A 27,312-nucleotide genomic window follows, 5' to 3' on the forward strand; every position below is an offset into this window, starting at 1 on the left:
TAAATATTGAGGCAATGGCTTGCTGGAGGATTGAAACCAATGAGGTAATAATGCAAACGAACAGTGCGATTAGATCCGTTGCGCCTAAAAGTATGCAATATGTTATTTTGAAATTTAAAATTAATTATTTAAATGCTTCACGTGGTGCTGGTGTTGGAACACATATTCTACACGTTTGAGCACAACTTAGCGGGCTTCAGGTATAAATCACACAAGACTCCAAAAGGAGAAAGATCCCAATTTAGTTCGACCGATGCAGAAATGCATCTCACACTTAATCAAATACGCTTTTCCTTGGAAAGGCTGGACAATAAAGAGTGCTCTCTTTGAATATCGATGCACAACTGCCCCAAACGGTTTGGTCTTACAGGTACCCGACATCCCTTTTTTGTTCCACCCAAATCACAGCTTATCACCGTCGTTCGTCATCAGAAATAATCTAGCCCGATAGGAGCCCGAGAGCCCTTTTGACCCCTTCGGAGCGTCATTGTAAGGTATCGGCGCTTATCGGCAGTTTGCGAACTAAGCTTGCATTGGGCTACCGGGGAAGGGTGCCAAAACGATAAGTTTGATCTCCGGATTAAGAAACACACAACGAATTCACACCCGGAATGGTTTTGACGCTCCGATTAGCGTTCTGCTAATGCAGACGGGTCTAAACATTTGAAGGCATCGGAATCGTACGTTAGCGAAAGGGATTTGTGGGAATGTAAATACGTGCTAAGGTTGAAAGGCATTGCACCATGGACGAGCTAAAGGATATTCTTCGCGAGTACGTGAAACGGAACCAGATACTGGAGAGTTCTAATGAGATGCTTCGCGAGAAGCTGTTGGAGCAGGAAAAATTGGTAAGCATTGTGAATGGGAAGGTTGTGATGGAAAATGAAAATTGCTTCTAAAGCCTTTCGATTTCCTTCACGACTCAAGCATAAGGTGTACGTCGATGATTTGAACAACATGAAAACGTGTTTGGGAGGCCTGCAGGATGCGCTCATGAAGTGTCGCGCAAACATTCTAAGCCACGAGATGCTGGATAAATCGAGAAACGCGTTTGGCAGCACGCAAACTAAACCCGACCAAACAAATAGCAACACAATGGAGCTGGTTTCGTTGCAAGCACAGCTAGAAGTTTGCAAAAACGATTTAGTCGAACAGCGTAACGCGTATCAGGAGCTTTTAATTGAGAAAAATCGAATAACGGCCGAGATGCAGACACTGCTGCAGAAGAATCATCAACTGTCGATGGATCACGCACAAAATAGGTATGTAATCTTCAAGTATTTAAAAAAAGTTGTTCCTAACGAGCTATGTGTTTTTTTGTCACTTTTAGCAGAATTAATCCGTCCTCGCCACACCAAATCATCCGTCCAACGAAAACGGACGGTATGAAACTGTACGGCACATCGCCGGGAGTCTTTGAACGGCAGATCGAACCTTGCCCTCACTGCAACAACGTGTTTGGAGATTTTCTTACGCTCGAAACGCACATCAAAGATTGTCCGGGACTCGATTACTAATCGATATCGCACACGGCGGTTCAAATGATAACGCGACTGACTTTTTTTTTTGTTATTTGTTTTGCTATGTTGTTACCTTGTTTATCGCTTTATCATCGGCCTTTACCAAATAAAGTGGCCTGGTAGAGCGTTCTCTGTAAAAAAAACGAAACGAATGTGTATATCTTTGGGTTATGGTGGACTTATATTGGATTGCATTTTTAAATCAGTGCACCGTGCAGAATTAAGATTAATCCGTCCTCTAGACATTAGGTGCACTGTATTAGTAGATTGAACATCAGTTCGATTTGCTGTTTATTTTGTATTCGTTTTAATTATGTTAGAATCTAACAAATTTATTCAATAATTTTTAAATCATATTAAATTCAATCGTTGCACAGTAAAACTTTCGTTTGCATACATTTAGGCGTTCTCAATTTAAATTTCAGTTCAAATCCGCCAGTGCATGCATTAACCTTGTGCACTCGTCGATGAACAGTGGAAATCACATCGGACAACGAATGTTAAAATAAAATTTTCTAACGACCTTTTAATGTCAACACCTCCATTGCTAATATTCTTATACAGCGCTTATTATTATTTTATACTAAATTTAAACTAAAAAAGCTTTACTATTACTGCAATAAATAAAATTACTCTAATCAAATGTCTTCTCGCACGTCAAAAGAAATGCCCACCAACTCGTACACCATACACCTGTGCATGTGTGCGTGTGCTGTCTTTCGCCTCTGTGAGCCTGGGTGCGGAACTGGGGAAAAATATTAACCCTGTATGCTATTCATAGAGTGCGCCCCCCAAAAAAAGTAAAATAGAGCTGCTTAAAATAATAATAAACACCACTAACCAGAGTGCAGAGTGTGTACGTGCGATATCCTCCACCAGAGAAACGAGGTTTCCACGAGATATTGCGTGATAAACCGATAATCCACTGCGTGGAAAGTGTGCATCGTCGTGCTGTGTCGTCTGGAACGAGCAAAAAGATAAACAAATCAATAAAATGGCAAACGTATGCGAGCCCCTAACGCTGGCTAAAGGTAAGCCCTGTGGTTCTTCCAATATGTTGGCCATCGTCCCATCCTTGGGCGATCCTCCTACTAATGCCCCTTTCTTCGCTTTGCAGATGTAAAGCGGTCGATTGAGCTGCTGGAAAAGTTGCAAATGAGTGGTGAAGTGCCCGCCACCAAACTTGCCGCCCTGCAGAAGGTACTGCAGAGCGATTTCCTCAACGCCGTGCGGGAGGTGTACGAACACGTTTACGAAACGGTCGACATTCAGGGTTCGCTCGATGTGCGTGCGTCCGCTACGGCCAAGGCGACGATTGCGGCGTTCGCTGCCAGCGAAGGACACGCCCATCCGCGCGTCGTCGAGCTGCCCAAAACGGACGAAGGGCTCGGGTTTAATGTGATGGGCGGTAAGGAGCAGAATTCGCCCATCTACATCTCGCGCATCATTCCCGGCGGTGTGGCCGATCGGCACGGTGGCCTTAAGCGAGGCGATCAGCTGCTCTCGGTGAACGGTGTGTCGGTGGAGGGTGAGAACCACGAGAAGGCCGTCGAGCTGCTGAAGCAAGCGGTCGGTTCAGTGAAGCTGGTCGTGCGCTACACGCCCAAGGTACTGGAGGAGATGGAACTGCGGTTCGACAAACAGCGTGCGGCACGAAGGCGCCAGCAGTATTAAGCTCACCAGATGCAGTTCATCGGCAAAATCCGATTTCGTACACACAGAGCTATCCTTCCCCACAAAAACGTGTTGTATGCGTGTGAATGTGTGTTCATGTTATTCTGTGTTCGGAATCGATTCTCATATTCTCCATCCTGCTAGTAATGTTCATCCATAAGCGACAAGGGTTATTTAATATAGAAAGAGAGTCTCGTACTTCTGGTACACATAATCCTTCCCCTCCGTTACGGACAGATACCATCCCGGAAGATGCTTGTTTAGACAAAGTGTGTATGTGTTGTGCATTTGAATTTGTCTCTGAACGTGCCATCCCAGGCCCGGTACCCGTGTTAACGTGTGTTGAGTATAAAAACCATCCCCTCCGTGTTGTATTCGCCCAGCAGTATCGTCTATGTTAGAGGACAACCGGAAGGAGTCTTCTTCCCGGTGTTGCATCGTATCCGCGTGATCGTGCGGACGAATGGAGTGGTCGCTAACCTTTTTGTCCCGAATTCCCGGGTTGATGGAATGCATGTGTTTGTTAGAGCATAAAACCAAAATCGCAGAGATTAGAAACAATTCACCCCACACACTACGATAATAGTAATACTTATTACACACCATTCTCTCTAGGTATGTTACTTTGCGTTCTCATGAACTAGCGAGCGAGCGAGCGGTAGAGAACGATGTGTTTTTTTTATGTAACGGTAGACATGTAATAAAGTAACTTGAGTTTACCTGATGTATCCTCCTGTTTGCGACATTTCGTTTTCTTGCGCCGCTAGCTTTCGTACTTCTCGACCAAATGCTTGGTGCCGTACTCCTCGTACTGGTTCCGGCTCATGCAGGATTTCAGGAAGCTGAGCGACTGTGAATACTTCTTCCCGCCGTGCCACGCATATGTGATAGGACTGCAAACAACGAAAATAGTTCATTATGTCCAGGAAAGCTCCTTGCACAACCGGTAAAACTTACTTGTCTGGTACTGTTACGTTAACTTCATACTCATCCGGTGCCAACGCACGCACGTCCCGTTCTACACGCGATTGCATCCCCGGAAACAGTGCACATCCACCGCACACGACAATGTTCGCGAACAGATGCGGCCGTGTCTCTTCCGGGCACAGGTTGATTGCATCCACTATCGCCTCCGGTACGCCCATCTGCTGGATGCCCACATCGGAAGGATGGAACAATATTTCCGGTATAACGAACCGCTCGTTACACAGCCTCACCGTTTGCAGCTCATCTCCACCATCCACACCGCCCGATGCATCGTTCGGGTTGCGTAAAAATCCACGCCTTATCTGCGTATAGTCCGGCAGCACATATTCCCGCACGATCGTATTGTCCGGGAAGCGTTTGCGCGCTATCCGCATATCTTCGTTAAAATTCTGTGACACAAAGCAGCTGTCCTCCTTCACCTGATTGATCACGTACGATTCGTCCATTACGTTCAGCTGCCGGTAGGAGATGATTTCCTTCAGATGGTTCGTAAGCACCTTTCCGCCAACGTCGATCCGCCGGATCGCTTCCTTCACCTTGTTACCCTTCACGAACGGGACGATATGTGTGAAGCTGAAGCCCATTTCGACCACCACACAGGCCAGTGGCCTTTTCCGTTCGTCGGCTGCTGTATCGGCGGTGTGCGTATAATTGAAGGCAGCTAAATCTATCGCGGTCGATTTACACACGGCATCACAGTCGTACTCTTCGTACAGGATTTCTAGCATCGCCTCCTGGATCGAACCGAAATTGAACAGTGGCTCGGTGATGAGCAGCGGTGTTTCGGAAAACTGTACCGGGCAGCAGTCGGGACTGAACAGATAATCCCAAACCGTTTTCTGTACATCCCAGTTCACTAGGTAGCCCCGTTGAAAGCAAAGGATGTAAAACAGGCCCGAAGCGTCCCGGCACTCTTCTATCTGGTTTCCGATAAATGGTCGTCTTCTTTCCGATTTGGCCTTTGTGATGCAGTTGAGAATGGTTCTGGAGAAGAAAAAAATGGAGCATTACATGATAAATACGAATAAGATAGAAATTATTAGAAGAATTGTTTCACTTACTTCGGTTCCGAAGCATCTGATAAGCCGAGTTTTGCATAAAATGCACCATTATCCAACACGAATGCGCTATTATCTCCCATTTTTTGTTAGCTTGCTTCACTTTCGTTTACGTATCGCGCTGGGAACAACAAGCTCGCAGCCGGCATCTGTTTTGTTGTTCTTAAAGTACAGTGCTGAACAACGTTTGTATACACGTGCACTGTGGAACGTCAAGCAAATGCTTTGGGAGCTTTAATTTTGATGGTGTTTTAGAAATTTAATCAATTCACGATCCACACTTTAAATAGGATAGTATTTTTACAATTTGTTTTCGTTATTGTCTAAGCAAAATTAAAAGAAGAAAACCCCAAAAATGTATAAATTAAACGGCTTCTCAATTCAAATACAAGCTGGCAACACTGCCCTCACGCACACACGAGATGACAAACATATGACAACCACATCACACCTGTTCTGTCAACCCGTGCGCTGATAAGTCCCTTCAGTCCGCCGAGGAAAAAGTACGACTTTTCGGCTACTGCGGTGCATTTTCGATCCCAAATTATCAGATAAAACATCCGCAGAAAATGGTGCGCTCTGCGGTGTTGGGATTAGCGTTAGTGCTGCTGTTTGGCTACAGCTCGGCCGATGAAGTTTTCGGCTGCGGTGGCTTTGTGAAGAACGTTAATTCCGAGCTCGATCTGAGCAAAGTGGAGGTCGGATTGTAAGTCTTCCTGCTTGCGGTTAATTTAATTAACGCGATGGCCATCCGGTTCTGGTGTTCGGTCGGTTCTGAATTTGTTTTTCCGATTGTTTCTCTTCCGCAGGTTCACAGCACAGGGCAGCTTGAAGATCAAAACCGAATGCTCCCCATCGAACGGGTACTACTTCATCCCGGTGTACGATAAGGGCATGTATGTGTTGAAGGTGATACCACCACCCGGTTGGAGCTTCGAACCGGAACAGGTGGAGATCAAGTTCGACGGCCTCACGGACAAGTGCAGTCTCGGGAAGGATGTGAACTTCCTTTTCAAAGGCTTCGGCATCACGGGGCGCGTTGAGTTTCATGGCGCGCCCGATACGGGAGCACGGAATGTGCGCGTCGATCTGGTAGCGGAGGATGGTAGTAAAATCGGTCAAACGATCACGAACGGAAATGGGGTGTTTTCGTTCACACCGATCAAACCGGGCCGGTACGTGGTGAAGGTGCAGCACGCGAAGTGGCACTTTGTGCAACCGGACTACAAGGTGACGGTCGCGTCGGGTAATACGGAGATACCGGCCGGATCACTCGTTGTATCGGGTTTCGATGTGGAGGGTAACGTTTTCAGCGATGGACAACCGTTTGCGAACGTTGGCTTGCTGCTGTACGGTGCCAAAGATGTAAGCAATACGCACCAACGCTTTCAAAGCTGTTCTTTTAATGTAATTTTTCCTTTCCAGCAAAAATCACTGCTTAAATGTTCTTCCGGAGATGTGCCGTCCGTTGCAAACACAGGCAACAAAGCGTACGAATCGAACCCCGCCTGCTACACGACACCGAACAAAAACACCGGCAGCTATCTGTTTCCGGGTGTCTCCCGGGGCAAGTACCTGATTCGTCCGCACTTTAGCGACAGCAAGATAAAGTTCCACATTCGCCCGGAGGCGGTTGAGCTGGTGGTCGGTAGCGATGGTGTCCGGGTGAAGGAAAACTTCGAGGTGACGGGATTTAGCGTATCGGGACGCGTATTGCGCTCACCCAATGGGGCAAGTGTGGCCAACGCGCGTGTAAAACTGAACGGTCGTGAAATCGCTGTCACCGGTGCGGACGGTACCTACACGCTGGAAAACATCCAACCCGGCACCTACACGATCCAGGTCCAAGCGGACGATCTACAGTTCAAGGACCACATCGTGAAGGTATCGCTCGCCAATCCTTCCCTGCCGGATGTGCTCGTGTCTGGGTTTAAGGTGTGTGGGCAGGTTATTTCGAAAAAAGCACATCGTGTCGCAATCACGAAGAAAGCTTCCACCATGATGGTTGAGGTGACCAGTCGCGAAGGAACCGGTGAGTGGTGTACGTTCCTCGAAAACGGTCAGTACACGGTGCAGGTACTGACGAGCGATGAGGAGCACGCAAGCGGTATCCAATTCTTCCCCGTGTCCCAAACGATCGAGGTTAGCTACTCGCCCGTCGAAGGAATCGTTTTCTCACAACTCCGTGCCACCGTAACGGGCGAAGTTCGCTGTCTGGCGAAGCGTGAATCGTGCGGCGATCTGGCCGTTACACTGCAAGCTCTCGATGGCAATGGAAATGCCGTTGGGCAACCCGTTAACGCTCCGGTGTCCGATGCGGGAGGATACAGCTTCCAGAATGTGCTCCCGGGCAGCTACGAAGTAAGTGTCCCGAGCTCAAAGCTATGCTGGCAGTCAAACACGGTGAAAATCAACATCAAGACAGCGAAGGAAACGGTACCGGACTTTGTGCAGACGGGGTACATCGTTTCGATCCTATCGAGCCACGGCGCAACCATGGCCTACCGCTGGAAGGATACACGTCCACCTGCAAAGGAAGAAACCACTGCTACCAAGGAGGAAGAGATCGTACTGACTGCCGGAATGAATATGTTCTGCGTGAAGCGTGCCGGTACGTACGAAATGCGTTTAAGCGGATGCCATCGGTTTGAGGAAAGCACACCAACCGAATTCACTACCGCCGGTACTGCACGCATCTCGGTCAATGCCAAGAGTCACCGGAATACGGTAACGCTGGTAGCAGAGGAAAAGGAACGCTATCGTGTGCAGGTACTGCGAGATGGGGAAACAAGCGGACACTTCATTGAACTCGAGCTGAGCGATACGCGCACCGATGGTGGGTATGTGTATCGGAAGGAATTTTATCTGGAACACGGCGAACGCATTACGCTGGTGCCGCAAAGTGAAATAATGCTGTTCAACCCTACCCAGCTGGTAGTGACGGGTGGAAGCGACTGTGCGGATGTTTCCACCAAGCTAAGAGCTACGAAGGGACTGCTCATTAACGGACGCACCAATCCGCCTGTTAAGGATGCGACCATTACGCTAACCTTCCCGAAGAACGCCGATCTTGCATCGCAGGTAACGCAAACGAATGAGCGTGGCGAGTTCCGATTCGGTCCGATTGATCCTTCCCTTGCGGTGGAGCTGTCGGCCGAGAAGGAATCGTACGTGTTCTCGGCCTTCGACCGATCGAGCAGCTCCTTCAGCGGACATAAGCTGTGCGAAATTATCGTCACCGTGAAGGATGATGCGGGTAATCAACTGCCCGGTGTGCTGTTGTCACTGTCCGGTGCGGAAAGCTATCGTAAAAATTTGGTCACCGGTGACGATGGTACGATCAAGTTCCATTCCCTATCGCCCAGCGAATACTACCTGCGGGCGATGATGAAGGAGTACGAGTTCCGGCCGAACTCGAAGCTAATTAAGGTACAGGAAGGTGCCACCGTCCAGGAGGAACTCGTCGGCAAGCGGACACAGTTTTCCATTTTCGGTTCGATAACCTCACTGAACGGAGAACCGTTCGCGAATGTGGCGGTCGAGGCGGTATCGGACGAAACGTGTGGCAATGTGCTGGAGGAAGCGACGAGCGAATTCAACGGACAGTATCGTATCCGTGGCCTTACGCCAGGGTGTCAGTATCGGGTACGGGTACGTACCGGCACCGGACCGACGGCCGCTGTCGATCGTTCCATACCACGCGAACGTGTCGTTTCGATCGAAAAGGCAGACACACGTGACGTTAACCTGATCGCGATCAGTCCACTAGCCTTTGTCGATGTGACGGTGCGCGTTGTTGCGTCACACAACGACCACTACAAAACGCTCAAGATTGCACTGTACAAGAAGGGAAGCGATTCTCCCGTTCACACGCAGCGTATCGAATCGCCGCTGAATCCAAAGTCGAAGATTAACCCCGGCATTATGGTGTTCTTCCCGCGCATTCCCTTCGATGGGAAGAGCTATCACATCGAGCTGACTTCCTCGCTGTCGGAGAAGAGCTACCGGTACAGCTTATCGGCGGTGTCGTTCGTTGCGAATACGAGCAGCTTCTATGCGGAGCTACCGTTCGAGCCGGAGTTGCGAACGGCCGAGGGTGATCTGAACCAAAGCTCACTGTCAGCGATCGTGCTGATCGCGATCATCGGTTTTGTGTTCTTCAAGCAGGAGCTTGCCTTCGAGCTGCTGGGCATGGCTTGGGCTAAGGTTGGAAACCTGGCCGGTGGTGCGATGAGCCGACGGCCAACGGGTAAGGATCTAAAGAATGATGCCGGACCCATCGATACGCGTGATATCGATGCACTGGCCTCAACCATCGACGGTATGAAAAAGAAGAAAACCAAAAAAGTGTCCTAGAATAGGGGGCGAGCAGCAGCAGCAGGTGGAGGGGAAGGCCCGGTACTCCGATCGGTAGAAGGGAGTATTCGCAAAAAAGTAGACTCATCGTAATGAAATTGTAATGAGCAAGAGGTTTAGTTGAACAAGTTCTTTCGGCAAATAAATGACCTCACGGTGTGTGGTAGTAAAATTGAAAATTTTGTTGTTTTCCTTGCATTTTCCTGTCCCTAAAGCTGCAATAAATAAATAAATAAATACCTTAACCTATGTACAATATCGCGTACCAACCGGGCCAGAGCAATCCGGACAATTAATTTCTCCGGAAGCGATTGTTACTGTTCTTGGGAAGCAGTATCAATTTGCTTCGGCTAGGGCTAATGGAGGGCATCGTTGTGGTTTCCAGCACGGGCCCGGTCGAGTCAATTTCATTATCCTGCACATTGTCGTATTCGTTTGCATCTGCTGGAGAAGGGAACTGTTGTTGTTGTGGAGTCGCCAAAGGACGAACGGGACGACGAGTGAACTTTTTCCTCTTCGGAACTTTACAATCCTCGTAGATACGGCCACAGTCTCTGTAGCTGGCAGCTTTCTCATCACCAGCGTCACGATAGTTGTGGAAAACATCCCGGCTTGAATGTGGGCGAGGATGCGAAGTTGTTTAAATCATAGAAGGAGCTGTCTGAGATGTCTAAAAGACTTACCCGATGGCACGTGTAACGAATAGAAGAATCGGGTTCCTTCTTGCCTGGAAATCAAACTCACAGACAAACCGCTTGCGACAGACGCGTCGATTCACTCCCAGAAAGCGGAACGTCATGTCGGTTAGAGTGTCAGTCCAGTACATTCTGTAAGTAGATGAGTTGGCGTTAAGTAGCTTAGAGCTCTAGCTTAGTAATACGATCTCCGAATCGTACTCATTCTCTTCCAGATCATCTTCATTCCGGTCGCTTCCGGTTGCTGACTGGCGACCCACCACCACATCACGCTTTCGCCGAGATCCAGAAAACTTGGAGTACGATGAGTACGAGGACGAAGAACCCGACGCAGGAGGTAAGTAAGCGTTCGACGGTGGTAAGTAACTAGACGACGGAGAATCAAAGCTGCTCGACGAAGGGTCATAGCTGGAGAATGGTTCCGGTCCGGGATAGCTCGAGATGATTTCGTGTCCTGCCGCATGGTACCCGGTGTAAGGGCTGGATTCGAGGAACGGTGGTGGTGTTTCACTAATGAAGGACGAACCGAAAAATCCACCCGGAAATATTTTGTGCCCAAAGAAGTAAATTCCAGCAAAAAAAAGGGCCACCAGTACAATTTTTGCTTTTACCAGCACCACCGTCGTGAGGGTAGACAGGATGGGTCCAACTGATTACGGTGAAAGAAGAGCAGACAAAAAATAACGGTCACTTATTTAAATTAACTCACAGATGCCCACACCAACACTTACGGGCTTTAAATAGGAATTTTGAGAACCGTTTTCTTCGGCGACCCTCATCTACCGATTTGGTGCTTGATTCGGCGAGGTCTTGGGCCGTCACCAGCACCAACATTGCTGCCACCAGTAGCAATTGCTTGAGGAAAGACATGACTGCCGTCTGTGCACTTCACTTCGCGATTCACAATACTACAATAGCGTACGATACGATTGATTGATCCTTTTGAACACAAAGCACACGAACGATCGTATTGTCACTAGCGAAGCACCTAACGTGATCGTAGATCACCCTAGCAAACAAAGTTTGTTACACTTCCTTTCGCGCACACGGATGTAACTCGAATGCGAGCACTACACCATCTGTCCACTACATTTTATACGTGCGTGTAAATTTCTATTCCACCGCGCCCAATCCATCCGATTCCGAAAATATGGCGCCCCCTTGTAACCCCAAAGACGACCGTAATAATTGAAGCTAATTCAACATGGGTGTTGTGTTCCGGTTTCGGGGGCGCAGAGACGGCGGCAGGCAGCCGGCGGGCTAAAGAAGACAAAAAAGGCTACACGAAACTCACTTTCTTCCTTTCCTTCCGATGGTGGAAATGTGTGGAGCACGATCCAAATTTAAACCATATTGGAGTGAGCTCTCAAGGTGGGCAATGTGAGCTTTTGCTGCTGTTGGTGCCTTGGAGAAGAGCTTGTGTCGCTGCTAAATATGGATCAGCTGAGAATTCCCAAACATAGTTCTGGTGTAACGAAGTGAATCGATGGGGAACAAAACCTCCATTCAAAGGAGTCTTTGTTTTATGTCACTGATCAAGTCATTTGTTGTCTGCCATTTTAAACGCATTTAATTTGAACCTGCTGGATGCTCCTTTGGAGATGTGTGGTGCGCGTATCGGATCCCGTCTGGAGCGACTCCCCGTAGGCTGGGCAGTAATGGTAGGATGGGACATAGATGGGAATGGCTGCCAGGAGGGTAGGGGAGTCAATGTTGGCAAGAAGCATGTTGGCAATAAAGAGCCTGCGCGCCTGACAATGACGGTCTTTTAAGCCAACCAGTCCCAGCAACTGACACCGTACCGAGTATGGAGGAGAAGCAGCACTGGGGTCGTTTAGGAAGCGCCTTACGGCGATTCTAGAAAACTTCCGTTGTACCCTCCCCAACCTATTCATAGAGGTGACACCTGCTGGGGACCAAACGACGCTGGCGTATTCCAAGATAGGAAGGACCCAGCAGCAATACAACGCCCTCAAGCACAACAGATCACGGACCATCAGTCGCCATTCGGGTGATGAGGCCCAAAAATTTGTTGGCTAACTCGAGGACTGAGTTGATATGTGGCTCAAAAGACAGTTTGTCATCGAGCCTCACACCAAAGGTCCTTTACCAGAGTGACTCGTGAGAGTGGTGAACCACCGAGCTGGTAGTCATATAGCTGCAAGACTCTTGTACTCGGGTTTAAAAAATCCACTACTAAACTGGTTATTCCAGGTGACAGGAAGCGTTAAAAATTCGCGAAGAATTTAAAGGAAATGGTACACTGGGACAATGTAATTGAGCAGGTGGTACAATATGTTGACAGTGGACAGGAAAGAATAGAATTGTACCTGTGCGGCGCAGTTCTTCATACGGCAGGACGGGCGTTCAAATCCCATTCGGATCGTTCCCCCGTAGTGAGGACTGAATATCCAACTACGTGGTACCATCAAGTCTAACAAACCAAAAATAGAAGGCATGACCTAAGAGGTCCTTAGGCCAATAAGAGAGAGATTGATTAGAATCAAAGCTTAGCAAGCGTATGGTAGCGAGTTCGGAGCACCTTGCGAGCTCCAATTAAGTTAAGCTCACCAGTTTAGTTCATAAAAATAGTCTGAGAAGGTGGTTGCAGAAAAGTTTTTTTTTATCTATGACTTGAGTGACATCCACTATGATCCACTTCCAATAGCGTAACTCCTGGTAGACTTGCTGTAAGATTCCACTTAATCGCCAATATTATGCGCCTTAATAACTTAATTCTGCAAAGAACTATTTTACGCAATCTCTTACGCAATCTCCTCGCAGTCCTATTCTATCTCTCTCTCTATTGTTTTTAAGTTCCGGTAACCATCGATCTTTTTCTACCTTACATAAGGTGCTAAACATGATGTGTTTTGTACCAGACAGTGCATGATCTTACGAACGCTGGAAGAAGAACAAACCCACGGTAGCACGAAGCATCCTCCATTAGAAACTGCTCGTTCCGAAAGTGTCAACAAGAGCTGGCTGAAATGAAAGTGAATGTGTGCAACACCACTTTCGCAGAACTGCACTCTCTGATCGGGCACGACCACTAACCCTGGGCTGCCTGGGTGCTAATGATGCCCTAACGTTTTGTTGTTGCCATCGCTGCCGGGAAGGATGGAAGCGATGCGGAAGTGGAAGCCGGTACTTTCGTTCAAGTTGAGACATTTAGCACATAACGTGATGACGCGGCGTGGATTATGGCTCTGGGAGATTATGGTCGGTCGGATGCTGTTCCGACATTGAATCATATCATTTCCAAACCATCCACGGTCAAGGCATGGAGCGGTGTTTTTCGACTGTGGTTTGTCTGCTCGTTTTAGCCGTGTGTGAGGTGACTGGCGAACCGGAAGGGCGTGCAAATTCTTCAAGCAATGGAATCCTGGTGGAACAGGCCCGGTACGATCATTACGAAGATATATTCCGATACTGTAAGTAGTTTGCGAAAGCGATTGAAGGATGCCTTCGGAGTAATATCAAGCTCATATTAATTCCTCCAGGGTGGCCATGGTTCAGTGATCTAGCGACGGTCGTTGCGATAAAGCTGAAGATCTGGATTATTCTGGTGGCGATGAACGTGTTCGGCGATGGGTACTACTGGTCCAAGTGGAATGGTTCGAGCAGTCAATACGTTCAACCTCCCGGCTTTGGTTGGTTGGGTCGTCGCCGTAGAGCCGTGGATACAGCAAGCACCACCAACATGGCAGAGCTGATCTTTGACAAACTGGACATCAATGATGATACTTGCCGAAGGCGTATCGTGTGTGAACTGTATCTGGAAGGCAAACGGGTGTCGGAAGTGTGGAGGGTTTTAAACGACTCGGGATACGACGTGTTTCGTGCCTATCGTCCGAAAGCCACAGTGCTGAGTTCGTCCGAGTGTAGCAAGCTTTACAATTGCCAGCTCCATAAGGCAGGGGATAATGTCGTAGAATTAAGACCAAAAGCTGCTGCGACAAGTGAAAGCGGTGAGGATGATTGGAGATGGCCACGGTAGAAAAGGGAAAATATGTAGAAATTTAGGCACTAATTTTATTATAATATTTATTTATTATAAAGCTAGAACCACACTTAAGTATATGGAGTAGTATCGAAGTATTGCTTCGCAAGGGTAGGACTCACTATTACAGCGAGCAGGACCACTTTGCAGAACAGCCATATGTGGGAGACGTAAATAAGTACGAAGAAATACCGAAGTGCTGTCATAACGTCTGTAAATAAAAAAAGATATCTAATTTACTGCTAATTTAAATTTTATTTAAATTTTATCATACCAAACAGTTTCTTTGTTCGATGCTTAACTGGACGATCGTGTGTCGACACTTGAATGCTCGTTGTGTTGGATTCAACACTGGTGGTAATATTGTTACCGCTGGTTAGAACTACTCCTAACGCAACTAGCACTGTAAAGAGGTACAATTTTAAGTACATTTTACAACAAACCACCTCTTCCGACTGTGGTGCAGTGCAGAGTGCGGAACTCGGCTGAACCGCAAGCGTACGCAAGTACTTGATCGCGTGACACGCGCTCAAAGCGCATTGAGACTACGAAATTGAAATTAAAGCTCAACTTTTGTACCCAACGCGTGTTTATTGGACCCTGCCAACATAGTTCTTTCCATTGTGCTATCGTAAGCCGAAAGAGAAATTTCTTTTACCTCAACGTAAATTTTCTATTTTTGCTTCAAGCCTATCTTTCCAATAAAGTTGCCAGTCTGCGGGTGAAGCCCCAAGATTGGCTTGTCGTGCCGCCCAACCGGTAGAAGAATGTAGATCGTGATGATGATCAAACACTGGTGGTTCTTCCAATATGATGGGGGAATGACAGCTGTGCTTCGCTGGGAATGCCTTAAACAGCACCACAATTATGAACACCGTGAGCCAAAAGCCTCCCGTAATGATCCACAGTATGCTGTGCGCAATCCACCAGCGCCAGGCGTAGGGGTAAGCTGTGAAAAAAAAAAAATCAAAATTTAGTGTTAAAGTCAAGGGTTGGTTTTTTTGAAGTACTCTACTTACGGCTTGAGTGTCTTCTAGGTTCGACGGTAGTGCTATTATATTCAGCTGCTAAACTAGCGCTCGATAGAGTTAGTAAGACAAGAATCAGTAATCTCTTACGACACATTATAAAGCCTTGCGCGAGGGTGATATCGAGAAAAGGATCGATTGGAAACTGTTCCAAACTTGCAACCCAACCGCTCAAAAGCTCTCCGAAAGCTTAAGTAAACAGCAAACCCACTCTAAGTGGCGATTTTTGTTGGAGTGAGTAAGAAAGCCACAGTTTCATTATCACATCCATCGGAGGGGATGATTGCTAGGTTCCTAGACTCTGCTACCTCTTCAACCGCCCTTATCAGTGAACGATCACCGGCGGATGGTGCAGGAGGTTCATCATGTTTGTAATTTCTCTACTACTTGGTTGGCTGCTTGCAATCATGTCTAGAGTAAATGCTGACCCTTCGGAAGACTTCAACGCCACAAGTCTAGCCATTTCTCATGGTCGAGGTCATCATGATTTTAATGAATATGGTAAGAGTACCTGACATTATCAATCGAATTGAATATCTCTCAAAATATTAATTGATCTCTCTAATTTTCTAATCCCCAGGATTTCCGGAGCTGGTATTTGGATCGCATGCGGCAGCAATTGCAGCCTTCACCTACTATATAGTGATATTCTTTAAGACGTATCTGCTAATTCATCTTGCACTGGTACGGCAACGGGAAGCGGAGACTGCGTGGAGCTCCAGGACATATGATATTTTGAAAATTTTGGATTAACTTTAATTAAAATATGATAATTTATTTATTTATTGTTTAAAAGTGATTATATTTTAAGCTAAAAATAAAGCCACAAATGATTGGAAGTCCTACAAGGTTTCGAAAATGACATCAATTTTGTCCCTTTGAATTTATAACTTATTGTGCTTACTAAATTACCTTTTTGTACATGATGACTAATGAATGTTCAGAAAATGGAGCTTCTTTATCAAAACCGTGATATCTGGTGCGCCCTCCATAAAACCTGATCTACTCAAAGCAATTAGCACGTTCGCTCTAAGTACACTCCTTCCCGCTTTCACACGAAACGGATGAAAGTTCAAGTGCATCGCTGTCAGGATCTTCCACCGCCTAGCTCGGCATCAGTCACTGATAAGCTCTTTCGCCGGCAACAACAATGATGACGTTCCGGGCCATGCTAGTGGTCAGTTTGCTATTCGCCGTAAGTAGTGTTACCGCCCGTCGCCATCATCATCACCATGTGAGGCCTCTGAAGTACAGCTATGGAATATGTAAGGCTTACCAACAGACTTGCGGAATGTTAAGGTGCATCGTACTAATAAAACCGAAACCAAATTCTAACAGATGCTCCAACAGGATGGACGGTGGCGCTCTACATCTGGTACATCGTTAAGCTGGGCTTCATCTTGGGTGCTCTGCTGTTGCTGCTTTTCGCCAAAAAGTGGAACACCCAGCGGCAGCCGATCATTTTCGAAAGTGGACCGGAATTCTAGTGAGTTGAAGTGTACAAATGAAGCGAGTTGTTATAAAAATGTTTTATTTAATTTTTCTCTACTTCAAAAGTCAACGTCGATCGTTGGATTCGGTGGAACACGGTTTATTCCGACAGAGAGACAGAAGAGACGTGAACCTATACTGGAACGATCGGATAGATGGCTTGGGCGATATGCTAAGACACTGAACGATGTACAATAGAATTTTAATGTATTTATTTTGTTAAAAGTAATTTATTGAACGAGGTAATATGAGAGTTAAATAAATGTGAGAGTAAAATTTAAACCTTCTTTTGAGATATATTTTATTATTAAGAGCTAGAATTATTATTTTAATTAAACAATTTATTAGTTTTATTTTTATTCATGAAGAACGGCCTGACCGTATTGTTTAAAACAAGATTACAAAAAAGAACACAATTCACATCGGTTTGGAGCTATTTACTTCTCCAACTCGTGAAAGGGTAACTTATCGCCGGGGGGAGCTCAGTCGGAATTTATTAGTTGTTTAATGGGAAAGCTGAGGAAGTGAGAGATCCAGAAGACTCCTACAACGCACGATACGGCCGGTAGTCCTCTACGGCCAAGAGTCCTTGACTATGCTGCTGGAGGACACCAATGCACTCGCCATCTTCGAGCGGCGATTGCTAGCTGAGCTATGTAGCTGAGCTGTTTGGCGATGCAGACATCCTGAAGGTTGATTGAAGGAAGGATACGCTGGTTAGAGCAGGTGATGAGGATGCCGAACTCATGCCCTACCAGCATGGTACTCGCTGGCTGGATCAAGTCGGATCTGAGGGAGATCGGATGCAGCCGGGGATGGAAAAGTGCAATCATGGACCGAGTTTCCTGGAAACAAATTGTACACCAGGCCATGTCTTTAAGACGTGCTTCATACGAGCAGGCCAATAAAGAAGAATAGTTAATGAGGAAGTTATAATAAAAGTGGTCTTCCAAAAATTAATCTTCCTTCGAGTTCGTATTTAAAATGTCTTAGAATTAATTAAAATATTAAACATTTAAGATTATTTGATAATCTTCTTAATTTCTTATTATTATTTATTTTCTTATGATTATTTGATGAGGGTTCTTAATTTCTGTATCTTGTGATCACTCCTACAGAGAAACTGTCAGGACATGATTTGATCCCGGTCCTGCCATCATACCTTTGTTTTTTTTTTGTAGAAGCTTTTTACTCCATTAATCATCATCACACACTCGATTAAACACGCATCAAACAGATCGTGACGATAACGAAAGCGACAACAAGCCACACATTTGCCGCCATACTTCCGGCCAAACAGCCACCGGAAGCAATCCACACTTCACTTTCTTTCACGTTGTTCGAGCATTGGCGTGAATTGATCACGATCGTTTATCACCCTTCACAAGAGCGTTCACCGCACCGAGTGGGGTGGGTGCTCGTGAGCATGATATTGATGCGATTTGCCCTGCCCGTATGCATAAACAATCCTTCCGTATCCGGTGGTAGAACTGTTTTTGAATTGGATCACTTTTCCCCAACATGCCAGCCAATGTGTCATCGATAAGATGGTGGCGTTTAGTAGCGATTTGTCTGGTAGTGTTCGTTTTGATCGAGCTCTCTTCAGCGCAGCGTGTACGCCGTCGTCGTCCACATTACCCAAAGTTTGAAATACGTAAGTGCTTGTTAGTACCACAATTCCAAACATAATTTATGCTCATGAATCCTCTTTATAATAATCGTTTCAGTATGGCCACTTCATTGGGTGAGTGCAGCATACGTGTGGGGCTTCCTGAAGCTGGGTGCCATCTTTGCCGGTCTGATGCTGCTGTTCGTCTTTCGCAACCTGTCCTGGAGTAATGTTCCAACGTACATCGATCACGATACTCCTGTCTAGTGAGTTTGATACGTTAATTATTGTACTACAATTTATTACAGCTTTATTCTCTATTCAGTCATTTTAGAGGCTTTAATACAGAGAGGCGGGATGAAATCGACACCGGAACTAGTAACGATGCGGTATTATATTGGAAGGATAAAATTGAAAAGGCAGTTGAATGTTTTGGATAATAATAGAGGCTTCCAGAACGAATTTATATTAAAATAAATCCAAAATTTAAAAATATTTAATTTATTTTAAAATAAAAAAATATTTAAATTATAAAAAATAATTTAAAATAAATTATAATAAATAATAAATATAATAATTTTTTTAAATAAAAAAAATATTGAATAAGAAAATATTTTTTCCATATGCTTCAGCCATAGTCCTAGAAATTTGTAAAAAATACATCACAAAGTCAACTTCAGAGTATTAAGTAAAAATAAAATAATATTTTTTTTTATTTTCAATACTTTATTTCATAAACCTATAATAAATAACAGCTCCATAAATATCGCTATACTACTCAATCACTTCCATCCCTACCGCTGTTGTACCTGATTTCCCCCAACTTCATCATAATCATCGATCGATCCCTGCATGTTGCCCTCCATAACGTTCATCGTAATTGAGCTCCCCGATGCCTTACACATCCCATACAGCTCCGCACACTGTTCAATGCTTTCGGCCGCAACATCGCCGGGCGATCGGTACTTCCGGAAGATGTCCACCCCCAACATACGCGTACCAAGCTTCAGCAGGAAGTCACTCTTTGCTCTCACGTCCACCTCACACACGAACCGCTTACGACAGTCCGTCGTATGGACGCCCAGAAAACTGAACGCCAGATCCGTCATCATGTCGGTAAGGAGGAGGTCCGACTCCTGGCCCGGTTGTACCGCTTCCCGGATCGATCGCCGTCGGTGTGGTGGCTTATCCCAAATGATTTCCTCATGATGATCGTGATGATGGTGATCGTGATAGTACGGTACGGACTCGCGCAGAATAATCGGTGCACAGCCATGTTTGGCCGGGAATCCTTTAAAGAATGCCCAGATCATGATGATACCGAGCCAGATCGCACCCTTCACGATCGCTATCACAAACGCGGCAATGCCCCAACCCCACCCGAATGGATAAACTGAGGAAGAACAACGAGATTACAATATTTTTCACATCAGTTAATTATTTTGTAACGTCTTACCTGCAGAATGGAAAGGACCACGCTGTCTTCCCGATGCCACATCCGTACTGGAACTTTTCGCTTCTTTTGCTAGCAATGGCGAACTTTGAACTTCAGCTATTACTACCAACATAATCGCCAGCAATACTACTATCGATCTTTCTGGCGCCATTTCTCGCTGCTGTTATCACAACCGACACGTAACCGACAATCAAACGTCCGACCCGGCCGCGTCAGATCTTTTATAAGCAAATCCATCGGTGGATCATCTCCTGCTGCACGACTACTCGCGCCATCCTAATTGTTGGTGCTAATTGGTGGACACTTTCAGTTTCTTTGAAGTTGGCTGGGTATATGGGCAGATCGCGCCCACCGTATATATGGACCGGGCTGACAGTTGGCTCGGGTTTGTTCCGTGGTTGTGTTTGGTGCGGGCAATAGGATGATGGGTAACGTGATGAAACTAGCGGTGTTGATGCTGACTTTCGTACTGGTACAGGGTGGTAGTGAAGACGCGAGCGAGGACACAGCGCTTACGGCACGCTCCGATAAATACTACGATGAAATGTGTAATAATGTTGTAGGATGGCGATGGGCGAGTTTTTACTGGAAATTATTTATGTGATTCTCTCGTCCCACCTCCAGGGTACCGATTCTGGACGTTTCCGGTAACGATGGCCATCAAGGCTAAGGTGGTGGCGTGGATATTGTTCATCACCTTCTTCAGCACCATCATGCAGGCGATCGTTTATCAGCGATCGGAACCACAGCTACCGGAGATCTATTCCGTTCCGGAGCACATCGGTTGGGGGTAAGTTTTCTGGTGTATTCTTATATTAATGCAAGGTTGATTAAGGGTTTTTTCTAAAATGTTTTTAGGCACTCATCTTTTACTAGCTGGGGTTAACGTGATGAGAACCATACAAAGCACACGATCAAGACTGAACCATTTAACTGTATTTATTTAAATGAAATAAAAATGTATTTATTTATTGAAGCGATTCTTTTTCCTATTACGAACTTCAGTTGACACCTTTCCCTAGGTGCAAAGCAATTATCACAAGCATCTCGCGTACATTACACGAAGGAACAAGGTTCCGGATGTGGTGGCTTTCTTGCTACGGATGAATCCGATGCAATTGTCAGTCCCGTTCCATTCGTGTGCTGTTCAGTAGTGTTCCGAACTTTTATGGAAGTTATGGAGGGATTGCTTTTAGTGTTCTTTCTAAGCCACTGTTATGGCTCTAGAATAGACGAAGGATTTAACAGTACCACTGCGGTTGTGTCAGTAGGAAGATCTGAAGAATACTTTAATGAAGTTGGTAAGGCGCTTAATGCACTTTGTACAAGAAGAAGAAGCTATTATTTAACGTTCCATTTTCTTTCGTAGGCTTTTTTGCTCACATTACATCATTCGAATTTTTCGTGATTGCCGCTCTAGTCGCAAAGATGTGGATATTTCTAAAGACGTACCTTTTTTACGCACTTGCCGTGACCCGAACAAAGACTGCTGAGCGACAGTTTTCGGATGATCAAATGGCTGAAATATTCTTCGGATTTTTCGAAACATGGCAGGAATCGTTTGTGGAATAAAATAACGTGTGACCAAGGAATACAGGGACTGAAGATAACTATTTTTCATCCGATGATCATCGATCCTGGGTCCTAGCGGTTCATCCCAAGCAGTGTCAGCTGGAGGAAAGCTTTTGTAACAGCCGAGATACAAGGTGTGAAGATTTGTTCTATCGCTCTAATAACAGATCCTGTGTCCTAACGATCCAGCCAGCAATCGATCGTCTTTATTAGCTGTGTAAGAATGATCTTGAAAGCCCAAGGAACTGGATATCATGATTTGTTCAATAAGTCTAGGCATCGGGTTATCTCACATTGTGGCGGATAGACTTATGGGCCAAGTTGATGACCGCCACGTACGGCTTGACGCCCGCTCTCACACGGGAGTCAAAGGAACTTCGTTTTGAGGGTCCTGGTGCTACATGTAATAGGGTCCAGGGACATTAAATACCTTACTCCCTTATATCTCCCTTGCGTCATGGGTCTTTTAAAGCTCCCATAAAATAATTTGAGATCGAAATGAAGCAATACGTGACCACCGTCCGCTCCGAGGACATCGCTGCGAGTCTAGGTTTCTGCTTAACTAATCTACAGCTTTGGAAAAATTGGACGACGTGCCTACAGCCTTGCGAGGAAAAGCACTATTTTAAGTAGAATCTTAAACCAATAAGTTATCCATGATAGATTTATCTAGTTTATTTAATGACTTACTGCACAATACCTAAAAAGCGTACACTGTACCTTCGCTCAGTGCAAATGTTTAGCAACATTCTCCAAATAGTTCGTCACGATCGGATACACAGGATCGTACTGCGTGATGTTCTTCTGCCGTATCACGGTACGATACTTCTGCAGTGCTCCCGTAATTAGCTCCAATCGTTCCCTTTCCGCCGAATGACTTTCCAACCACTGTAACAGCTTCTCATTGCCCCAACCAGCCGTTACGTGCGGGCTAGCCATATCATTACCCGCGTGTCCAAAAAGCATAAACAGCACGATGTACGGTGGTACAACTCCACCTTCCTCAGCCGTCTGATCAACCAGTTCCTGGGGGCTAGCGGTATAAAGTGAAGCGATCGCCCGCAGCAGCCGGAAACTTTTCCCTAGCGAGGAAAGATCCGAAACGATCGGTTTCAGTGCTCCCTCGAGATGGTGACAGTCGGCTTTGAGTCGTTGTCTGCCCGGCATTGAAATCGGTCGAATGGTGGCCAAGTTTTGTACGAACAGTTCAATACAACGGATCGCCAGATTACGGCCAGCTTCATCGATCATCGAGCGATCGTTAAACGGTAGAATGTGGGTGCTCCAGGCGCGAACGATAAAGTCCTGCAGCTCTTTCATGTACAGCGAAGGGCCGGAGGTGGAAATGTTGTTCGAGTTCAGGCCCGGTTCACGGTGCATCGAGAGTAGGATAACGTTTACCGCGGAATGGATGGAAGCTGATAGCGAGAGGCAAACAATTAATTTAATAAAATTATGAGCTTTGACTAAGTGATTGCGTTACCTATCAGTGGTTGTAAGATCGCCATCGTAATCGTTTTTCCTTCAACGAGGCTTGACGTTAATCGTTTCGATGCGTTCAGTGAGGAGAATTTCGTTCCCAAATTCTGCACCAACCGGTTGATTGCTTCGTGATGGTAGAAGATAATGTTTGCCAGTGTAATGTTTTGCGATTGTGCTACGTTTGGGTTGTCTGGACGAAGAAACATAAACAACATTTCATTGAAATGAGAAAAAAATTTGCATTTTTATAATCTAACTCACCAAACACTTGCTGCGTTTCGGTACCGAGCTTCACGTTCCGTTCGATTTTGTTCCAAAGATCCTTGTTCGAGACACACAGCACACCCGTTACCAGACCGATCAGGCGCGGATCAACGATGGCCGCATTCAGCTCGGTCGAAGCGACCCGCACCAATCCATCGATCACTTCCTGGTTGGGAAAGTCTATGTCGACCAGCGCAACTTTAAAGTTGTTGGCACACTTTTCCAGATAGCCCGCCTCGAGGGAACCGAACACTTTCTCACCGAACGTAAAGTGTTGATCGATTTTCGTTTCCAAACCACGGGCCAGTGACAGCAGCTTTGGGAGGCCTTGCTGCAGTGTTTGCGTCACGTGGGATTGAGCCGATTTGAATGAGCTCACCAACTGTTTCTCCAGATTGGTCCAAAACTTCCGGTCAAACTCTTTCGCCAGCGTATACTCGTCGCCGAGCGGAAGCTCGAGTAGACATTTTTGCAGAAACAGCACCTGAGTGCAGTGACCGTACATTTCGTCCAGGAACAACCATTCCAGTGCTTGCCACAGCTTCGTACGGAAGTTGGACGAGTTGGTAAGGGTCGGTGCCTTACCGGGGCCTTTCAGTTGGCGTGATTCGTGCCGCTCTTTGGCTGGAGATGAAGCGCCCGTTTTACGCAGCTTGGCAACATCCGTCCCGGCGAACGATTCTTTAATCGCATCCTTCAGATAATTGCTGAACGTTTCCAGCACGTTGTTAAGACATTTGGGTAAAATTTTCAGATTGTGAAAAATGCGCACACAAACACCGACCTGGTCGTGTTTGTTTTTGAGAATGCCCTCGAAAAGATCTCGATTTGCTACCTTTAGCAGTCGCTGTTTCGCTTTCTTTACGGTGCTTATTTCTTCACGCAGAAAGTCAATCTTGGTAAGATCCACATCTTCCATCAGTCCTTCCAGCTCGTTTACAATGCTTGCCTGCTCGGCAAGATCGGTCGTACTGTCCAGCGCTTTGTGTACCTGCAGAAAGCGGGCACACTGGCGTAGTACGTGTGATGCTTCGTGCAACCGGCCCAGCACCTTGGTTTGCGTTTCCAAAACATCGTACGGTACGGTTATCTGCCGGCGTAAGCGTTCGGCACCGAAGCGAAGCGTTTCGATATGGCTCGAAATGGATTCAATCGACGCGTTCAGTGTACCGGCGTGTTTGGCTTGCGATAGTAGTGCACCGTACTGTTCTCGAACTTGCTTTTGCAGCGCGCTGGACAGTTGTTCGATACCTTCCGAAAGTTTGGTGATTTGATCACTGATGGCCACGGTTAGCTGGAGCTCCGGGCTGGGTTTATCCGCAAGGAAGTTTTTGTAGAACTCTGTAATGAAATATAGGAGAGAATGGGTGCAGTGAAGTTGCGTACAACGCTAGCGAAGTAAAATTACCATCGTTTTCGATTTTATCACACAGTTCGTCGGTCATTTTGGGATTATTTTAGCAATACTGCGGGAGCCACAAAATTCGATGACGTGAACTATTTTGTATATTTGTTTACATGAAAACAAGAAGTTGCAACTGTCAAAAACATCTGAGCGCTTTGGGTGCGTTTGGCAACACTGCCATGGTTTGACGTTTCTCCAAATCAAAACCACATTTGTCAACAAACCGTGCACCATGGCGTTCCTGGGACGCATTTTTCGCCGAGGAAATCATTTTGTTACCCTAAAACAGTACGAAAACATTCAGGTTGCTCGTGGAAATCCGCAGGATCTGGTGCAGAAGGTAGCCGTCGCCGAGGGCGGCAACTGTTTCGTGGCCTTGCATCCCAAACCCGACTTCCCGTACGAGTACAGCAAGCCGATCGATTTGGCTGCACCGGAACCGACCGCGAATTTGGTGCGAGATGACATAATCAACAGTAGCCGGGGAGCGCTGAAAACAAAGCATCCCGAATTTGTGCGCCAGGAGCTCAGCAAACTTACCTTCACCACGAAACACCGGTGGTTCCCGAGGGCACGTGATAAGCGAGCAAAGAAGACACCCATGGATCGCCCGTTCCTGTAGTTCGTGATTGTTTACATTTCTACCGGCACCGGTGTTAGTAGTTCGAAATAAAGGGCAACGCATTTGTTAGTCAAAGGTATTTTCATTCACGCTAATCGAAGCGTCGTTTCTTAATCAGTGAACCGAGCAGGTCCGAAATTGTTGGTGGCTGGCTTCCGTCGAATGGGGCCTTGTGATTCGAAAGTGCACTGGTGCGTTTGCGCGGATCCTCCGGTTTATTTGAAGTTGTATTTTTCATGTCTCGATGATGGGGAAACGTTGGCATCAGATTTGGATCACATGCTGGAAGGATTGAGAAATAACAATGTTTAAATTTTTTTCCCTAGAATATGCTTCAAGCGAGCAATACTTACGAAGCGGTGGTTCCACCAGATATGTGCTCAGAAGACATTGCCGTGCCGTAGCCCGACAGGCTGGATTGTACATGAATAGATTGTTGAGCAGCTCGTACCCACTCGCCGAAAGGAAGGGAAACCGACTCTTCAGATTGTTGTACGGTTGTTCTCTGAGCGTAAAGTTTTGCACCAAGGGTAAGCTATCGAACTCGGGCCAAATAGCCGTCGTCGGTGTGCCAAGTAGATTAATGATGTGTTCGATCTGCGAAATTTCACTCGAACCGGGTAGGAGCGGTTTGTGAATTAACAGTTCGCCCAGAATGCATCCCGTTGCCCACATATCTACGGCGGTGGTTTGCGTTTTGGCACCGAAGAGCAATTCCGGCGGCCGGTACCAGAGCGTTACGAGCCCGGGGGTCATCGGTTTGGTCGAATCATTTACATACCGTGCCAAACCGAAATCCGCTATCTTTAGGCAACCGGTGTCCGTGAGCAACAGGTTCGATACCTTCAGATCGCGGTGTATGATGTACTTCGAGTGAAGGTACTTTAGCCCTTTCAGCAGCTGTATGATGATACACTTGACCTGCGATTCCGTAAACGGTGTATCCATGTTATCGAGCAGCGAGGCAAGATCCTGCTCACAAAATTCCATTACCAGGAAAATGCTTTCGAGACTGTTGCCGACCACTACCTCCTTTAGCCGGACGACGTTATCGTGGTTACAGTTTTTGAGAATCTGAATCTCACGCAACCCGCTGATTGGGAATCCATCTTTAAATATGTCCTGATCGATGCGTACCTTTTTGAGGGCTACGATTTCGTTTGTACTAGAATCGCGGGCACGAACTGCGGAGGAGGAGGAAAGCAAAGATCAATTTAAATGCCTCATACGGGCGGGAGAAATGAGGAAACTTACAAACAATGCCGTATGTGCCTTCGCCGACTCTGTTCAGCTTCTGGAATGACGATACGTAGCGGCACTTTCCATACTAAAATGAAGAAAAACGTTCGATTAGGACTCGATTTCTTAAGACATACAGGGAAGTTCAGCAAAACTTACCACATCTTGTGGACGAATTTCCACGTACCCATTGGTACGAAAATTCATTAGCATCCCTTTGCGTCGAACGGGACGATTCGGATCTCGGAAATCGGCATAATCTAACAGGTGGGAAAGCATCTGACATTCGTTAGAAGGATGTTGCTTTGAAATGTACGACATGCAGACAAACCTGAAGCCATGATCTACAGAGTTTCTTTAATAATTCCCACTTGTTATAATATCTTTTCCCTCCCAAGCCGGGTATCGAGAGCAAAACAAACGAATAAACAAAACATTCACATCTCGTTTGACATTTATCCCAAATCACACTGGGATGCAATGTAGATGAAATTTTGGCTGATTATATGTGAGTTTTTGGTTTAAAAATGATACTAAAACCAGACAAAAACTTTAGAATATAAGTGTAGAATTTAGAAAGATAAAAAACACACACATTTTTTTTTTATTTTTTAAGGAGATAGTTTATTTTGCATGAAGTGAAACCACTGTGATGTTGGCTGCGTACGTGAAAGGATGATTCAAAAAGTCCTGATTCATAGCAGATGCCAGAAAAGGGGTGTTTTGGAAAGCGAATCATTTTAGTCAGGGAGTCAACTCAACCTGAACTTATTCCACAAAGACCTTCGGGAGAAAATCCACTTATCCACTAGAAAAGATAGCAAAAACCGGTATTAATAAAGGAACCCCAC

At 46.2% G+C, this 27,312-nt stretch overlaps 12 protein-coding genes across 13 annotated transcripts; 6 read left to right on the forward strand and 6 right to left on the reverse strand.

Annotated features, from left to right (window-relative positions):
- Positions 1-565: 565 nt before the first annotated feature.
- Positions 566-1,663, forward strand: LOC118511446 (optineurin-like). 2 transcript variants are annotated; one of them, XM_036054547.1, is made up of 3 exons: positions 566-848; positions 928-1,262; positions 1,334-1,663. In XM_036054547.1, exons 1-3 carry the CDS (start codon positions 744-746, stop codon positions 1,515-1,517), a joined length of 624 nt encoding a protein of 207 aa, XP_035910440.1. In that variant the 5' UTR covers positions 566-743; the 3' UTR covers positions 1,518-1,663. The 2 variants fall into 2 exon arrangements, with proteins under 2 accessions (XP_035910440.1, XP_035910439.1); XM_036054546.1 differs by having other exon boundaries at positions 582-848; positions 1,331-1,663.
- Positions 1,664-2,152: 489 nt separating this feature from the next.
- On the forward strand, positions 2,153-3,922 carry LOC118511447 (protein lin-7 homolog C). Its single transcript, XM_036054548.1, has 2 exons — positions 2,153-2,551; positions 2,638-3,922. Exons 1-2 carry the CDS (start codon positions 2,515-2,517, stop codon positions 3,192-3,194), a joined length of 594 nt encoding a protein of 197 aa, XP_035910441.1. The 5' UTR covers positions 2,153-2,514; the 3' UTR covers positions 3,195-3,922.
- Positions 3,339-5,410, reverse strand: LOC118511444 (actin-related protein 6). The gene is made up of 4 exons (XM_036054544.1): positions 5,243-5,410; positions 4,152-5,165; positions 3,915-4,087; positions 3,339-3,674 (listed from the first exon to the last, which is right to left on the reverse strand). Exons 1-3 carry the CDS (start codon positions 5,320-5,322, stop codon positions 3,958-3,960), a joined length of 1,224 nt encoding a protein of 407 aa, XP_035910437.1. The 5' UTR covers positions 5,323-5,410; the 3' UTR covers positions 3,339-3,674; positions 3,915-3,957.
- A 280-nt stretch (positions 5,411-5,690) lies between these two features.
- On the forward strand, positions 5,691-9,774 carry LOC118511450 (nodal modulator 1). Its single transcript, XM_036054550.1, has 3 exons — positions 5,691-5,945; positions 6,049-6,604; positions 6,665-9,774. The coding sequence occupies exons 1-3, from the start codon at positions 5,809-5,811 to the stop codon at positions 9,593-9,595; spliced, it is 3,624 nt and encodes a 1,207-aa protein (XP_035910443.1). The 5' UTR covers positions 5,691-5,808; the 3' UTR covers positions 9,596-9,774.
- A 64-nt stretch (positions 9,775-9,838) lies between these two features.
- On the reverse strand, positions 9,839-12,560 carry LOC118511451. The gene is made up of 4 exons (XM_036054551.1): positions 11,022-12,560; positions 10,492-10,939; positions 10,279-10,422; positions 9,839-10,206 (listed from the first exon to the last, which is right to left on the reverse strand). Exons 1-4 carry the CDS (start codon positions 11,158-11,160, stop codon positions 9,888-9,890), a joined length of 1,050 nt encoding a protein of 349 aa, XP_035910444.1. The 5' UTR covers positions 11,161-12,560; the 3' UTR covers positions 9,839-9,887.
- A 2,186-nt stretch (positions 12,561-14,746) lies between these two features.
- On the reverse strand, positions 14,747-15,440 carry LOC118511452. The gene is made up of 2 exons (XM_036054552.1): positions 15,313-15,440; positions 14,747-15,242 (listed from the first exon to the last, which is right to left on the reverse strand). The coding sequence occupies exons 1-2, from the start codon at positions 15,416-15,418 to the stop codon at positions 14,953-14,955; spliced, it is 396 nt and encodes a 131-aa protein (XP_035910445.1). The 5' UTR covers positions 15,419-15,440; the 3' UTR covers positions 14,747-14,952.
- Positions 15,441-18,300: 2,860 nt separating this feature from the next.
- LOC118511453 lies at positions 18,301-18,861 on the forward strand. The gene is made up of 3 exons (XM_036054554.1): positions 18,301-18,466; positions 18,540-18,687; positions 18,747-18,861. Exons 1-3 carry the CDS (start codon positions 18,334-18,336, stop codon positions 18,859-18,861), a joined length of 396 nt encoding a protein of 131 aa, XP_035910447.1. The 5' UTR covers positions 18,301-18,333.
- A 265-nt stretch (positions 18,862-19,126) lies between these two features.
- On the reverse strand, positions 19,127-20,028 carry LOC118508844. Its single transcript, XM_036048594.1, has 2 exons — positions 19,878-20,028; positions 19,127-19,814 (listed from the first exon to the last, which is right to left on the reverse strand). Exons 1-2 carry the CDS (start codon positions 20,026-20,028, stop codon positions 19,216-19,218), a joined length of 750 nt encoding a protein of 249 aa, XP_035904487.1. The 3' UTR covers positions 19,127-19,215.
- A 232-nt stretch (positions 20,029-20,260) lies between these two features.
- On the forward strand, positions 20,261-20,798 carry LOC118511454. The gene is made up of 3 exons (XM_036054555.1): positions 20,261-20,425; positions 20,502-20,667; positions 20,736-20,798. Exons 1-3 carry the CDS (start codon positions 20,299-20,301, stop codon positions 20,761-20,763), a joined length of 321 nt encoding a protein of 106 aa, XP_035910448.1. The 5' UTR covers positions 20,261-20,298; the 3' UTR covers positions 20,764-20,798.
- Positions 20,799-22,099: 1,301 nt separating this feature from the next.
- LOC118511455 (conserved oligomeric Golgi complex subunit 5) lies at positions 22,100-24,753 on the reverse strand. The gene is made up of 4 exons (XM_036054556.1): positions 24,604-24,753; positions 23,193-24,536; positions 22,933-23,121; positions 22,100-22,867 (listed from the first exon to the last, which is right to left on the reverse strand). Exons 1-4 carry the CDS (start codon positions 24,638-24,640, stop codon positions 22,176-22,178), a joined length of 2,262 nt encoding a protein of 753 aa, XP_035910449.1. The 5' UTR covers positions 24,641-24,753; the 3' UTR covers positions 22,100-22,175.
- A 39-nt stretch (positions 24,754-24,792) lies between these two features.
- Positions 24,793-25,317, forward strand: LOC118511457 (39S ribosomal protein L42, mitochondrial). Its single transcript, XM_036054558.1, has one exon. It carries the CDS (start codon positions 24,833-24,835, stop codon positions 25,220-25,222), a length of 390 nt encoding a protein of 129 aa, XP_035910451.1. The 5' UTR covers positions 24,793-24,832; the 3' UTR covers positions 25,223-25,317.
- Positions 25,210-26,930, reverse strand: LOC118511456 (cyclin-dependent kinase 10). Its single transcript, XM_036054557.1, has 5 exons — positions 26,793-26,930; positions 26,621-26,721; positions 26,477-26,549; positions 25,576-26,406; positions 25,210-25,504 (listed from the first exon to the last, which is right to left on the reverse strand). The coding sequence occupies exons 1-5, from the start codon at positions 26,800-26,802 to the stop codon at positions 25,314-25,316; spliced, it is 1,206 nt and encodes a 401-aa protein (XP_035910450.1). The 5' UTR covers positions 26,803-26,930; the 3' UTR covers positions 25,210-25,313.
- Positions 26,931-27,312: the final 382 nt, after the last annotated feature.

The sequence above is a fragment of the Anopheles stephensi genome, chromosome 3 (genome assembly GCF_013141755.1).
Source record: "Anopheles stephensi strain Indian chromosome 3, UCI_ANSTEP_V1.0, whole genome shotgun sequence".
Lineage (NCBI taxonomy): Eukaryota > Metazoa > Arthropoda > Insecta > Diptera > Culicidae > Anopheles > Anopheles stephensi.

Excerpts from the sequence above, each read along its gene's own strand:
- LOC118511446 (XM_036054546.1), top strand. The coding sequence starts at position 744 with ATGGACGAGCTAAAGGATATTCTTCGCGAGTACGTGAAACGGAACCAG. Across the intron at positions 849-927 it reads TGTTGGAGCAGGAAAAATTG|CATAAGGTGTACGTCGATGA; the intron begins GTAAGCATTGTG and ends TCACGACTCAAG. Across the intron at positions 1,263-1,330 it reads ATGGATCACGCACAAAATAG|CAGAATTAATCCGTCCTCGC; the intron begins GTATGTAATCTT and ends TGTCACTTTTAG.
- LOC118511447 (XM_036054548.1), top strand. The coding sequence starts at position 2,515 with ATGGCAAACGTATGCGAGCCCCTAACGCTGGCTAAAG. Across the intron at positions 2,552-2,637 it reads GCCCCTAACGCTGGCTAAAG|ATGTAAAGCGGTCGATTGAG; the intron begins GTAAGCCCTGTG and ends TTCGCTTTGCAG.
- LOC118511444 (XM_036054544.1), bottom strand. The coding sequence starts at position 5,322 with ATGGGAGATAATAGCGCATTCGTGTTGGATAATGGTGCATTTTATGCA. Across the intron at positions 5,166-5,242 it reads TCAGATGCTTCGGAACCGAA|AACCATTCTCAACTGCATCA; the intron begins GTAAGTGAAACA and ends TTTCTTCTCCAG. Across the intron at positions 4,088-4,151 it reads AACGTAACAGTACCAGACAA|TCCTATCACATATGCGTGGC; the intron begins GTAAGTTTTACC and ends CGTTGTTTGCAG.
- LOC118511450 (XM_036054550.1), top strand. The coding sequence starts at position 5,809 with ATGGTGCGCTCTGCGGTGTTGGGATTAGCGTTAGTGCTGCTGTTTGGC. Across the intron at positions 5,946-6,048 it reads AGCAAAGTGGAGGTCGGATT|GTTCACAGCACAGGGCAGCT; the intron begins GTAAGTCTTCCT and ends TCTCTTCCGCAG. Across the intron at positions 6,605-6,664 it reads TGCTGTACGGTGCCAAAGAT|CAAAAATCACTGCTTAAATG; the intron begins GTAAGCAATACG and ends TTTCCTTTCCAG.
- LOC118511451 (XM_036054551.1), bottom strand. The coding sequence starts at position 11,160 with ATGTCTTTCCTCAAGCAATTGCTACTGGTGGCAGCAATGTTGGTGCTG. Across the intron at positions 10,423-10,491 it reads GATGATCTGGAAGAGAATGA|AATGTACTGGACTGACACTC; the intron begins GTACGATTCGGA and ends ATCTACTTACAG. Across the intron at positions 10,207-10,278 it reads TTCGTTACACGTGCCATCGG|CCGGGATGTTTTCCACAACT; the intron begins GTAAGTCTTTTA and ends CCCACATTCAAG.
- LOC118511452 (XM_036054552.1), bottom strand. The coding sequence starts at position 15,418 with ATGTGTCGTAAGAGATTACTGATTCTTGTCTTACTAACTCTATCGAGC. Across the intron at positions 15,243-15,312 it reads ACCTAGAAGACACTCAAGCC|CTTACCCCTACGCCTGGCGC; the intron begins GTAAGTAGAGTA and ends TTTTTTTCACAG.
- LOC118511453 (XM_036054554.1), top strand. The coding sequence starts at position 18,334 with ATGCCAGCCAATGTGTCATCGATAAGATGGTGGCGTTTAGTAGCGATT. Across the intron at positions 18,467-18,539 it reads TTACCCAAAGTTTGAAATAC|TATGGCCACTTCATTGGGTG; the intron begins GTAAGTGCTTGT and ends TAATCGTTTCAG. Across the intron at positions 18,688-18,746 it reads GATCACGATACTCCTGTCTA|TCATTTTAGAGGCTTTAATA; the intron begins GTGAGTTTGATA and ends TTCTCTATTCAG.
- LOC118508844 (XM_036048594.1), bottom strand. The coding sequence starts at position 20,028 with ATGGCGCCAGAAAGATCGATAGTAGTATTGCTGGCGATTATGTTGGTA. Across the intron at positions 19,815-19,877 it reads TGGTCCTTTCCATTCTGCAG|TTTATCCATTCGGGTGGGGT; the intron begins GTAAGACGTTAC and ends GTTCTTCCTCAG.
- LOC118511454 (XM_036054555.1), top strand. The coding sequence starts at position 20,299 with ATGATGGGTAACGTGATGAAACTAGCGGTGTTGATGCTGACTTTCGTA. Across the intron at positions 20,426-20,501 it reads TAAATACTACGATGAAATGT|GGTACCGATTCTGGACGTTT; the intron begins GTAATAATGTTG and ends TCCCACCTCCAG. Across the intron at positions 20,668-20,735 it reads CCGGAGCACATCGGTTGGGG|GCACTCATCTTTTACTAGCT; the intron begins GTAAGTTTTCTG and ends AAATGTTTTTAG.
- LOC118511455 (XM_036054556.1), bottom strand. The coding sequence starts at position 24,640 with ATGACCGACGAACTGTGTGATAAAATCGAAAACGATG. Across the intron at positions 24,537-24,603 it reads TGATAAAATCGAAAACGATG|AGTTCTACAAAAACTTCCTT; the intron begins GTAATTTTACTT and ends ATTTCATTACAG. Across the intron at positions 22,868-22,932 it reads GATCTTACAACCACTGATAG|CTTCCATCCATTCCGCGGTA; the intron begins GTAACGCAATCA and ends TCTCGCTATCAG.
- LOC118511457 (XM_036054558.1), top strand. The coding sequence starts at position 24,833 with ATGGCGTTCCTGGGACGCATTTTTCGCCGAGGAAATCATTTTGTTACC.
- LOC118511456 (XM_036054557.1), bottom strand. Across the intron at positions 26,550-26,620 it reads AAATTCGTCCACAAGATGTG|TATGGAAAGTGCCGCTACGT; the intron begins GTAAGTTTTGCT and ends TCTTCATTTTAG. Across the intron at positions 25,505-25,575 it reads TCTGGTGGAACCACCGCTTC|CATGTGATCCAAATCTGATG; the intron begins GTAAGTATTGCT and ends CAATCCTTCCAG.